At 37.9% G+C, this 13766-nt stretch overlaps 1 protein-coding gene across 1 annotated transcript in view; it reads left to right on the top strand.

Annotated features, from left to right (window-relative positions):
* The window catches only part of TMEM108 (transmembrane protein 108), a 152290-nt gene that overhangs the window by 58000 nt on the left and 80524 nt on the right, over positions 1-13766 (top strand). Inside the window, exon 3 of the mRNA XM_018555947.1 lies at positions 8781-8866. Within this exon, the coding sequence (XP_018411449.1) occupies positions 8827-8866 (40 nt within the window). The 5' untranslated portion in view covers positions 8781-8826. The remainder of the gene's footprint in view (positions 1-8780; positions 8867-13766) is intronic.

Below are 13766 nucleotides of genomic sequence, written 5' to 3'. Positions count from 1 at the left end.
GGTGCTTCATTATCTCTAATAGAAATGGTGAATGTACTTTAGGTTTGAATTGCCTTGTTCAGATGCTTTCTTTCCCTGATGTTAGTAGTCAATTGAACCTTGAATCTTTTTAAAGCTTAATCTACAAGGGACAATCTTCTTTTAAACTATTTATTCTTTTCCTCCTCAAATAGAATATATTTTAATTATTCAGATAAATAAAATATAAATGGGAACACATTGTTAGACCATTCATAAAGAGTTAACAGAATTACTTTGCCTAGTTGCCACATTACCTCTGTTAAAAAATATAATCATGTGTAAAACCATGCCAAGTACACATAGTAATACAGAGCATTATATAAAAATACAATTAAAGGATTAATATCAGAGTTAATATCTCACCATAATAAACAGAAAAACCATGTCCCATTTCATGTGTCAAAACAGATGAAAGGTGTTATTTTTCTTTTAGTGATTCTTATTGAAATAAATATTAAATAGTGTAACAAAAGGGAAATGCAATAAAGACAATTTGTAAAAGTGATGATAGAAGGTTACAGAGATTATAAATGTGATAATTACAACAGAAGTCTTGATAAATTAGATGCTTATGATTAAAGATGTGCATTATGTATTCAAAACATATTAAAATAGTTAATTATTTGGGTTGGAGAACTGGAGAGGAAGGCTGTGGAAAAGGAAAGAGGAAAGGGGTCTATTCACAAATGGTGAAGAGTTTTTATTCGTCCGAATTTCGATTCGGAACGAAACGAATCGCACATGTCTACTGAATAGGAGAATTTTTCCAAATCAGCTATGTTGTCCTAGATTGTTCACTTCTCCTGCCTTCTCCAAACTCTTCACCCTTTTGTGAATAGACCCCAGAGTGATGAAGTCTACAGAACATAGAACTATAGAACAGTAAAGACCAGGGACCAAGGAGGCAAGATTATTTTGGTGGGCATACGGGGAGCAACTGGCTGTTCATAGTTTCATACATGTTGTTGTCTTTGCTATTTAATTCTTTAGGGGAATCACCTTAAGAATTTTGCATTACACTGCATGTTGTACCAGGAATCTATATTATTTGACAGTTACAGAATTGTCAGGCCAGTTAGAGGTGTTAGTAGCATATATATTACTGTGTACATCCCAGGGTGGGATCTCTGTTAGATTAGAGTTAGGGACCACACTATATAGAGGGGCCTTGATGGGACAGTGTAGCTTCCACATAGATATATAAATACAATATATACGTCTGTTTTAATACACAGAGGATAATTTATCAAACTGGAGCAGCTGTGCATGGCAACCAATCAGCGTCTCTGTTTTATTTTCAAAATTTTAACTGAACAAACTGAAGAGAGAAGCTGATTGTTTGTCATGCACAGCTGCTCAAGTTTTTGTCTGCTCCAGTTTTTATAAATATCCCCATAGTGTTTAAGGAGCGCTGGCTGTTTCTTTAATTGGATATACATGGTGCCCGCTTTGGCTGTGCTCCCTTCTGTACTTACTTTGGGTAAGAGTGAGAAACAGTATGTAGAAGGTTTGTATTGCTGTATGTGTCCCACTGTGGAGTTTTACCTTCTCTGTTTGTCCTTGTGACCATTCTCACTGGGACTAAAAGGGGTTTTAAACCTTCTACATTCTATCCAAAACAAAAGATATACTTTAACTCAGTATTTATCAAAAAGTAAAACAGTTTTGGTTGGACTGCCCCTTCCATAAGCAGCAGGAGCAGTGCCATTGCCAAGAAGTTTGACCTGTTTATTTAAACCGGGTGCCCTGGGTTTAAATGCCATGAAAATGTGTTGCCTGTGACAGCATGGGTCCCCCTACGGTGCTGAGGTTTCCACCAAAAAACCTACTGGTAGTGTCACTGGCTTCCGGCCAAACTGTCCACAGAATCTGCATGTTTTCCTGATTGTGACAAGCTCATAAGAACGTAAGGTACTTTGGCTAAATGACTGCTGTAGTTATATGTACTCTGTCAAGTATTATGCTGCTGGGAGTTGGGGTAAAAAAACAAAACCATGAAAAGTCTTTACCACAGCCAGTAAATCATCTTAAATATCCTCTATCATGCCAATTAGAATATATAATAAAATATATTTTTATGTGCTGGGTAACAGTAAATGTGTTTAATATGTACAAAATTAAATTCTTAACAGATCTGTTTTTAATTGATTACTTGAGACTTGCTATGCTGATTTTTGAAACACATGGGATATTTTATACAGTAAATTAATTCTGCCAGTTTAGTGTTTCTGAATGTTCAAAACGTGTTTTGCAATTTTGTGTCTTCTCTAGCAATTATCCAAGAATGCATCCTTCTGAAAGAGAATAGGGAATGAGTATGAGCTCCACAGAACTGGTGTTTTCTTCCTTTTATGTGATGGGATGAAAGGTTTGAAAGCAATCTAACCAGATTTAAAATTAAGCACATTTGCATATGTTGTAATCAGAAGCAGTTCATTAGTCATGCAAATATTAACATATTTCGGAAGTACTTGGCTGTCTGTGGATGTTGTATTGATAAAGGTTTACAAAAATAAGACATTTTTGGAAAAATACTGTACCTATAAAACATTTCAAAGAGGATTTCTTACATACTGGAAACATGAGATACAGTTCTGAACAGATTTGTGTTGAGTGTTTCCATCAGGAATACTTTGTAAGCAAGTATAAAGTTTGTAAAAGAGTAACACAGGTTAATGCAATGATACATTTATTTACTGTATTTGTAAAACAAATACTGCTTTTATATGATGCTTTTACATGTTTCATATACAGTATGTAGCAAAGGAATGATAGTATATGCTGTATCTCGGCAACTTTTGCCATCATCTTAGATTCCATGTGGTGTGGTTTTTCCTTGTTGAGCATGATGCATCCAATATACAAATTGGGATCATGTCAAATCCATTCCTGTGCATGGGTGACCACCTCTTAAAGCCTTTGGATAGTGCAAAACGTTTGGCAACTCTGGCAACTTTTTTGCTGTCAATGCCCTCATTTGGGAGATTCCAATGAAACTTGTGTAAAAATCAAATACCATACAATCCAAAGTCACTCTTCAATAAAGAGTGCTGAATTGATAATATTGGTGACAGCATTGACCATAGGACCAAATATTTGTCACCAGTCAAATGTAAAAAGATCCCTTTAACAAGCCATTTCTCATAGTCATCATCAGTCTATTTAAAACCTGCCTTGGTAGTTTAGATATGGATATCAAGAAAGCAAAAGAAAAGAGCAAGGTACACAGCACAGGGTTTAGAAAGCACATTCCTGCTGACCTTCTATGCTGTTTATGTGTATTCTGCAGAGAATTACATACAATGTAGGTCTAAATGTATCTAAAACCCACATTTTTATATAGGTTTAAATGGGAGGGGGAGGGGTTGAACCCCTATCAGGTATTTATTGCTGTGTGTACCCCCATTTGGGAGATTCACTGGTGACAGTAAAAGTGAGTGAGAAATTCCAAATTTTGAGTTGTCACAGAGCAAGAATAGAAAGCAAATCTTCCATTGGGGACAATTGTTTTGGTAAGAACTGTCTAAAAGGGCATTTCCCACACTTTAAAGGGATTTCCTCTTAGTTGTTGTTGTGTCCATAGGGCACATAGTTAAGGGGAATCTCCATAATGGGACATACATGGCTAACATTGGGTTTTAACCCTTTCTACTCATCAAAATTAAAATAAAAGGTTATGGTTTTAGATATACTATAAAGTAAATGGGGGAAATGTTCTGACTTCGGTGTCAAATTGTACTGGAGAACATTAGTACCTTGTTTATTTGCTTCACTTAAATCCTTTTTAATTGTGAGAAATCATGTACTATGCCAATTCTATATTTTATGCTGTTATTTGGTCTGTTGCTTTACTTGGCCATGTGTAAACAAGCACAATATATGCACTTTATCCTACTCTTTAATGTGCAGCCCTTCAGAATATTCTATTAGGAATAATAATGTATGAGAGCATAGCCTGGATTCTTCTCTCGGTTCATTAAAGAAATCTCATTGTAATCAGTGACTAAAGGGTTTGTTATAATGAGTAATACCTACTTATTATGTCTTTAATCTGGGGGACAATGAACAAAATGCAAAAGACTGTAAAAGACAAATGTATAGCAGAGACGTATGCACAGGATGCACACTCTCACACTCAAAACAATGCATTGGTATGTGACAAATTTTGTCACACATGAACACATCCTCCTACGACTCCTTCAACTGCTCAGAACATACTGCCATTTGTGTGCATACTATACACCCCTGCAACCTCTCCAGCATGGTGACCACTCTAAAAACATACAATGAAGCACAGTGTGTGATGCATACAGCAAGAGCTGTACATAAAACTTCAGACAATCATGGTAGGACAGGATGTGTGAAATAAATCAGATTTGCAAGGTCTTAGTGATTGTGGTAAATTTTTATAGAATTGTGTAGTTCTATTCCCTAGAGAGCTGCAGGATAAATGTGTCCTTTTCCCACCCCCAAGTAGTGACCTGCCCTGAAATAGACCAAACACTCACCGGTACACCAGTACTGTAAAGTGGGCATTTGTTGTATAGGGGAAAAAAGCCCTGCAATGGAAGTTTAGTTCAAACAATAGCAGCAATAACCATGTTAAATCGTATACTATACATGGGCACAATATCAATACAAAATAGGTAACAATAAAGTAAAATATCAAAAAAGGAAAATCTTTGGCACTTGAAACAATGTGTCTATAAATAACCCTATAAAGCTGCTCACACCTAAGTGAAAATCTCACCAATAAACTACCACATTGTATAAATTATGGTGCATTGCTTGTAGAACAAATTCTTAATATTTCAAACTTAATTCTTAATGTGTCAGCAAAATTTAAAACAATAGATGAGTAAGTGCTGGTGAAAGCTGTGACACTAAGAAACAAGTATATCAACAATTGCATATACCATTTACATATATGTATCCCTATGTATAAGTATGTATCTGCTATGGTGCCAAGGACCACCTAGACACGAGAAGAAAGGAAAATCAGTGACAGGATGCACAGAGGGGTAAAAACGCAATTGTATGTAGCATGGTAAAGTGTACATACTGTATGATCATTTACTAGGCTCAGGATTAAAAGGGAACTACCCAAAAATAGTGTCTAGTCCTAAACAGAGTTAGAAACTCTAGCAATTTTATTCATGGGGGCTATTGCCACTTTGAGAGAAAGTGATTGATAATCTAAACTTTGAAATTTGTTACCAGGAGAGATCTAGAGGTAAAATGGGGGGGGGGAGGGGAGGGAGGGGCACAAACAACAATTAAAACCCATGGCTCTTATGAAAAGGGTTGGGACCCCAGAAATGCATCAGCCATTACACAACCTGCTGTGTGGACGCTATAGGTGTGCTGTGGAAATTTGCCTGCTCAATGCTTTTCTCCTGCCTGGTACAGGTTTAGCTGTTATATGCGCAATATTTTACACTTGTTTGTGAGTATAGATTTTGGTTTTTGTTCAGTAAATGGATTAAACGTTCTTCGTGAGGCCAGTTTATTGTTGTAGCAATTACAACCTAACAACCCTTCTGCTTAGTAAACCGAAATAAGAAAAAATTAAAATGTTTTGCCTGGGGTTCAGTTACCTTGCATATACCATGTTTTTCAAATCAAATACAGGGGTCATGTTTTGTAGAGACAGAGGAAGTCATAACATTTCCAGGATGCATGAATCTCCGGTCTTCCTCTAGGATGTATGATTCTCCAGGGTAGGTGGAAGTCACATGAATTGCTCTACCATATAAGAAGAATAGAATTGGTCTGTGTGTGCGTTGAGGTGGATTGGTTTACACTAGTTCCTAATATTCTCACTGCCGACTTAGTGGCCTTAACCTTTGTGGCGCGCCGCTGTCAGAATACGTAAACAGTGATGGCCATCATCACTGTTTGTCTGAAAATGTGATTTAAAAAAATTGAAATTGGCACAATCTATGACCAGCTTAAAGCACAGACTGCAGCTTGTGTACAATATTGTAGTCATCTACTGTCTATATTGAAATAGCACTATGATATTATCTTGAGAACCACATCCACATGTAGGGGTCTGTTGACGTCATCACCAGCAAAATAGTAGGTTGGAATTTTTGCATCCAAACTTCTGTAATCCTCTATTGATACTCCAGCACTCAAATTCAATAGGTATCTTAACACACACTGGGGGGAATTTATCAAGCCTGGAGCAGACAAAATCTGGAGCAGTTTTGCACTGCAACCAATCAGCTTATCTGTCTCATTTTCAGATCTTACCTGAGCAAACTGAAGAGAGATGATGATTGCTTGCCATGGGCAACTGCTCAAGATTTTGTCTGCTCCAGTTTTGATAGATTCCCCCCACTAAATGTTAGAGGGTTTTTTGAGGTGGAATGAGGCACATCAAAGGGCCAGCCTTTTTCCAAATGATCCTATTGCTGCATATATGGCTAGTTTTAGTTTAGCTTTGTTTGATTATGTTGAAGCATTCAGTGTTTATATTGTATATTTAGATGATAGCTAATATACTGTATACAGTGATATATGCACCACATCATTATAATCATGAGGTCCCTTTCTTCTATTAAAGGAGAACTATGACATGAGTGATTTCCACTCACGTCATAGTTCTAAGCCGACCTGTGACAATGAGACTGTCACAGGTCGGCTCAGTAGATCGGGAGGTGAGGGAAAACATACCGGGTTCCCTCACCTCTCGATCCTGTCACGGGTCTCTGCCGTGACAGGGGGAGGGGCTGGATTCCCCTCTCCCCGCTCCGATCTGCCAGCGCTGACTGGCGGAACGGACGGGAGAGGGGGCGGGTACAGCTGGCTCTGCCTCTAGATAGGCAGAGCCAGCTGTCACTCACGCAGCTGGGCGGATCCCGTCATCTAAGTCGGGATCCGCTCCAGGTGCGGCGTCTCAGTATACCGCGAGCTGTAGCTCGCGGTATACTGAGCTTAGGGTGACGGGAGGACGCTAGTTTGTGTCCTCCCGTTACCCCAAGGAGAACTATGGGGAAAAACACTGACCCCATAGTTCTCCTTTAAATTTGTATTAATAAAGTCTAAAAAAAAACATTCAGGTATCAATCAAGTAACCATTTAGTAATTTGATCTGTTGATCTATGCTTGCCCTTGTAAGTACAAAGCATTTACAAAGCATGACCACATTCAATAATCTATTAAATGGGTTTTCCTCTGTTCAACACCATGGTATATAAGCTCAGGAATTGATTGTCATTTGAGGAGCAAAGCAAATAAAACTCAGCTCAGTAGCATCAAATAAGTCACATTTATCATTTAAATGACCTTATGGAAGATACCAATATGTTCTTCTTGGTTAGGAATGTGTTCTACCATGCATAACTATAATCCATTTTTTTTAGATTAGAAACCATGAGCTAGAAGACATTGAAGCTTATAACTATATGTATTTTGCCATTTTGTATTTGGATTTTGTAAGAGCTTTATGTATAGAAATAGTGAAGGTTTTTGTTAACATTCTTATTGTCATTACATACTAAGAATAATATTATTTTTTTGAAAAATATATCAAAAAATAAAAAAAGATATATTCAAATTTACCCCATTACTATCATTTCTATGAAGTATTCCTTTTAATGAAATCCCCATCACCCTTTGCACACCTAGTAAAATTTCAAATCACGTTGACGGTGACAATGTCTGCACTGGTTATTAAAATAAGAGTGAAGGGATGGATTATGACCAACTGTTATGAACTTGAATTATGGAATTGAAGCGACACTAAACTTAGGAGTTAAATCTTAAAAATACATTCAAGCACCCTAACTATTAACAAAAATGTAGCCTTTTTGTGTATCACTCAGCTGTAGATCCTCAAATCAATCTATCTTTTTTAAAGCTTAACTGAATAAACTGAAGAGAGCAGCTGATTGATTACTATGGGCAACTGCTCCAGATTCTAACTGTTCCAGTTTTAATAAATTCTACTCCTGTGGTCCTTCCTCTTTCACTGTCCAGTGACATGCTGGGGCAGGTCGAGGATGACCTGGGCTCAGAGGAAGTAGGTTGAATGATGCTGGCCATGAGACAGGGGCATCTTGTGGTTAAAAATAAGTATTATGGGGTAAAGTTCTGGCTTAAAGGTGAATATTGCAGCAAAAGCTGCTTTTTTCCTTTTATCTTTTATTGGGCTATTTCTTTTTATTTTTTAATGTTTGTCTGGAGTTGTGCTTTAAAGAAGATGATCGACCTTGTGTTACCAAAAAGAAGAAGTTATTCTGTGGGACAGCTGCATCTACAGTGGTTATCTTGAACCCAGTTATTCCAGTTGCTGTTGCTCTATATGCTACGTATATGTGCTATGTGTGCTTTTTGTAATTCAGGGCTTTCTGCCATTGCTTCAAAACATTTTTCTTTTACCATCAGCTCTTTATGTACCTAATGTCCTGAGTACAATGCCACAGAAAAGAAAATTGGGTGAAAAAGAATTGAACCCGATGCCCTTAGCACACCTTTCTTTTACTATACACTTTAATTTAGACTAAGAAAGGGTGAAATGTGTGTGAGTCAATAAGATACATTTTCTTATTCTTCATTAAACAATTGTAAAAAATATATAAACCCTAAAAAAGCCCACATTAACTTGTAAACCAAGATGAACCAAGAGTTGCATTAGGCAAATTGACAGCACACTGTTCATTTACGAATAGAACACACAGAGAGTTGCTAAATTTCCTAAAGTAATGTTCAAAATGCTAATGTGAATTTTCCATTTTTCTTTTTTTATCTAGACAGTATGACGAGTAAACTAGCGGACAAGAAGGAGCAGATGATACCATGAAGAGTAGGTCACAGGCCCTTTGTTGCCATCTGTTAAGTAAGTAAAGATTAACTCGTTGGCGAGTGCTTACATGCATTAATCTTTTTTTAGATCCTTTCTACCAGAACTCTTTCGCAGGTGTAAATTGCCGGTTCATTTTTAAAGTGACCGTTTAAACCTGTTGTGAGAAGAACATGGAAGTTGCCATTCCTGGCCTCCCTTTTTGAAAATGCTAATTGCCTCATTGTCAAGCTGACCTTCTTACTTCAATCTCTAGAACAAGTATGAAATCATTTTAGACTTATAAGACTTATGGGTTTTCCTATTAAAGGTTAGTGCATTAGAAAGCATTGCAGCCAGTGGGTCAACATACCAGCCAGGCAATTTTCTTAAGGAGGTCAGCAATTGACCTATGTTTCCCTCATGACAGAATTACTGTACAAGCAGGTTTTGCTACATGTTTGTACTGTGACTAAAGGCTATGTTGTTTTTTTTTAAACTCCATTGGATGTCTTGCACCGTTTTTACATTTTGTGGTTCTGAACCATTTAATTAATTGATTTTTATCTGGTTTTTGCTTGGAAATTTCTTGAAATATCCTTTTTCCATTAGTGGAAATGCACTTCCTGTTCTCTCACTGCAGTGCTGTATGTTGACATACAGTAATTGAGTAACAGCCATACCCCTCATCAGAACTATTCACACACAGACTTATATTGGAGAGTAAGAGAAGAGAGTCTGACCAGGTTTGTTAGATTGCAGAGTGGACTGGGTGGCATGGTCAAATAATGGAGTCTATTGGGCTACTCAGTCATATTTAGACACACGGTGTAACTGCTATGACAAGAAATTTGAGGTAAGGTCATAAATACAGATACTATTGCTACCACGTCTGATTTTTTTATGTGTTAAATAGAAAACATGTGACAAAATACACTATTGCAGAGTCCCAAGAAAAAGTATCATATTCTAAGTCAACTTTACAGACTTTGGTTTGAGCAGAACAAAACTTTTTTGGGCTTAAGATTTAACAAGGAATGTTTAATTTAGTTACCTTCTTCTATTACAACTGTATTTCACTATTAAAAATAAGAACTAATATTTCTTCACTCTTAAATTATTAATTTATCTCTTCCTTTACCGTATAGAAAGAAGCATGATGGGATTTGTATTTTCAGCACAGCTGGAGAGCCAAGTTTGCCTACCCCTGCACTAGGCAAACTAGGCTGCCGTCTAAGGCGCACTGATACCTGGGGTGCCGCCTTTACCATTCACCCCCCACGGCGTCCCTCGTCTATTTCAAATTGCAAAAGCCAATAGTAGGCTGGCTATTGCACCCGCCCAATGAGCAGAGGAGCATAACTGAGAGACAACTTTCTCTCTCAGGTTTGCTCCTCTGGACGCCCCTGACTGTAGATACTGTTATTTATTTCTATTATGCTGAAAGAAAGTATTACTTTTTACCCCTGAAGTGACAAATCTTGCAAATGCATTCAAGTACCCTTGAAATTATATTTAAAAATGTAGCTTATTTGGGTATCACTCAGGTTTAGATCCTCAAATCATCTCTGAATTGGTGCTGACAATGTCCTTCCTTCTGGAGGGTGGCTACGTTTGTTCCCCATGGTCCCTGTGGGTGATGAAAAACTCTAAAGCTAGATTCACACCTACCAGGTTGGTGCGATTTGGTATTCCTGTGTCAAAATTTGCGATCTCCTGCAGCAGGAATTCCAAATCTTCCGTTACAAGCGGCAGCTGTCACCCGTTCAGGTTAATGCTCAGGTGACATACAATTACATTTGCCAGCCTTCTGCCACTTTCAAATGCAGCTGCTGTCATCCGATCTTGAACTTGAACTTGAATAGGTGACAGCTGCCGCTTGTAAATGGAATATTTGGAATTCCTGCTGCATCAGATCACAAGTTCCTGACACAGGAATACCAAATCGCACCTGTGAATGAAGCCTTACCATGAATGGTTTCTGGATGTTAGAAAATGCTTAGCTTTCATTTTTAATGTTCTATGGGAAATTATGCAATATATTGTTTCTTTTCTTTTTTATTTTGCTATGAACTGTAACATGGAACATATGCAGTGCTTCAGTGTGAATGGTCCAGTTGTCTATGATGTGTTAACAATTAGATGCAGCTCGTATGCAATCAAAGCCCTTCACTGCATGGTATGTCACCACTGAAATATCTAGTTTGATGTTCAGAAAATGGCAGAACAACTGCATAGAACACATCAAGCATTGTTGACCCCCCCCCTGAGATGACAGCACTGGTGGTATCTGCCACTATCCTTCTACTTCCTTTTCCATTGGTATTAACAGGTAGATTTTTTTTAATCATTACAGTTTAACACCCCCCCCTCACCCCTCTCCCCCAAGATAACAGCACTGGTGGTATCTGCCAGTACCACTATCCTTCTTCTTCCTTTTCCATTGGTATTGACAGGAAGATTTGGCTTAGAAGAACCTACCAGTTGATAGATGTGCTATCCGATCCTACTGTCTGGAAGCAGTCTATGGATGTTTTTAGGTATTGTTCCATAACAGCTCATCTCTATTTAGGGGCTATAGTCTAGGTGCCTCCTATCGTCTTTGTTGTGGAGGCTTGTCATTTGTGTTGTGATGTTAAAAACAATAACACATGAAACACATAGACATTATAATAGGACTAAATTCTGATCAGAAGTAATTTCTGAGGCTAAATGATTAACACCCTGTAGGCCTCGCACAAGAAGTAGTAGTAAGAGGTAAAACATGTTGGACACCAACAAATACATGCTGCCTTGTCTCTCTTCATGGCCGGAATGCAAGAACTGACTCAGCTGACACACTGTGCTGAGAAGAGTTATCTCTACGCACAGCACAGTGGCAGACAGTCTAGCAGACATCTCACAGCAGGCACTAATAATATGCCCTGTCTGCTCTAAGATTTAAATTTAAGATGCTCATATTCATTCTGGCAAAAACAGCACTAACCTCAGAGACATGTCACTTTCCTCCTTTATACATCAGTGTTTTCTAGCATGTTTAATCTTCATGTAAGACAGTCTCTCATGAAGCTACATAAATATATGACTCTTTAGATCCAATGGTTACATTAAATATTAATGATGTATTTTGGCAATAAAATATTTATGCGTACAGTATTCATAAGAAGACCTATGCGAACCATGATTGAAAATTTTGGAGATAGACAGGCAGAGCGATAGCATTCATAAATTAGACAGACAGAAGTTCAAGACTAGGGCTTTTTGCATTTACCAAGCTAGCCAACATTTGGGGGAATCTCATTGAGGGGAATTTATCAAAACTGGAGCAGACAAAATCTGGAGCAGCTGTGTATGGCAACCAATCAGCTTCTCTCTTTCATTTTCAAATCTTAACTGAACAAGCTGAAGAGAGAAGCTGATTGGTTGCCATGCACAGTTGCTCCAGTTTTGATAAGTTCCCCTCATTATGTTTCATCCATATTTAGAAGCTATCAAGTTTGGACGGCGTTGACTTTCCCTTATGGCAGGCAGAGAACGGTCAGTACCAGAAGAGCGACACTATACCAGGGGCTCAGACAAAGTGAAGTCTCAGACAGACAAGAGATCAAAACTAAACAGGTAGTTATGGCACAAATGAGGTCAAACAAGACCAGGGTTCACAAGTGAAAGTAAATTTTGAGCACACGGCTGGGGGATTCTGATTCCTTCTTCTCGAGGCCTCGGGGAACACAGAAATGAACCAAACACAAGCAGGCTGATTCAAAATTATGTTCAGTTTATTGGAACAGCTTCTGAGTTTTTTATATTGTATAGAAAGCTGAATCAACATTTAAACTTTGTACCATATAAGCACATACTGAAAAGAGGCAGTGTCTTGACAAATAGATAAACAGACACATTTTGGAGTCATATAACATTAGTCATAGATAACTCTTATCACTAACGGCAAGTTCCACTATACCATAAGAAAAGTGCAGAGTACAATACAGATAAACAAAAAGCAGACATAGACTGAAAATCTACTGAATACTCATTTTAATACTTTTTTGACTTTTAACATATATTTCTAAAGAGGACCGGTATTATATTATCAAATCATTCTTTCAACAAGGAAAGCCAATAGTCAAATCCAGACAGTCAGCAGTGGTAAGAGGTCAACAGAATAACATATGGGATAAAAACTGAACTGCTAAAATGAGAATCAAAAGAAAATCAGAGAAAGGGAGTAACACAAGGCACAAATGCCAGGTATACAAACTAAGGCTAGGATAAAGCTGACCATACACTTTTCCCCATTGATTGCATTATTAATGCTGAGGCTGGACAGAAACCCACGAGGCTGGGTAAAGTACATACAGGGTTTTATATATACTAAGACAAGCAGAATGCTAACAAATAATAATTGCACAGTGCGTGCACAAACTCAAAGGCTAGGGATGAATGAACCAAGAGAATGGCTGATTCATAACTTATCCAGAATATTTGCATGAGTCATATATCTTTCTCTGCAGACTGAGCCAATCTGAATACATATAATAAGGAGACTCAAAAAATGACTAATTTAGACTGCTCAGACACAAACACATGGAATAGATTTCTATCCAGTGTACAGACAGCTTCACGTGGACAGCACTAAACAGACAAAAACTAAGCTTTACACAAGGGAATAAGCAACAGGATGGGGAAAACATTGACAATGTAACAGGCAGATACCAGAAGTCAGAAGCCTAAATGAATCAGGACATCAAAACTGAGTGAAATAGAAGTTCAGAGGAACTGCAGGACATGTTGAATGAATTGTACGGTAATCCCCTAGGCAACGGCAGATGCATAAATAGTAGATTGCTGGGAGATCAGATACAGGTGAGAGAGAATAGGACAGGCAATGAACAAGACTGACAGCAGATGGGAAGGCTGGCGCATGCGCGGGCTACGCTAAGATGGCCGCTTAGCGCGA

The sequence above is a fragment of the Nanorana parkeri genome, unplaced genomic scaffold, assembly GCF_000935625.1.
Source record: "Nanorana parkeri isolate BGI_ZX_2015 unplaced genomic scaffold, ASM93562v1 scaffold219, whole genome shotgun sequence".
Lineage (NCBI taxonomy): Eukaryota > Metazoa > Chordata > Amphibia > Anura > Dicroglossidae > Nanorana > Nanorana parkeri.
This window is presented reverse-complemented; position numbering and strand designations above follow the sequence as displayed.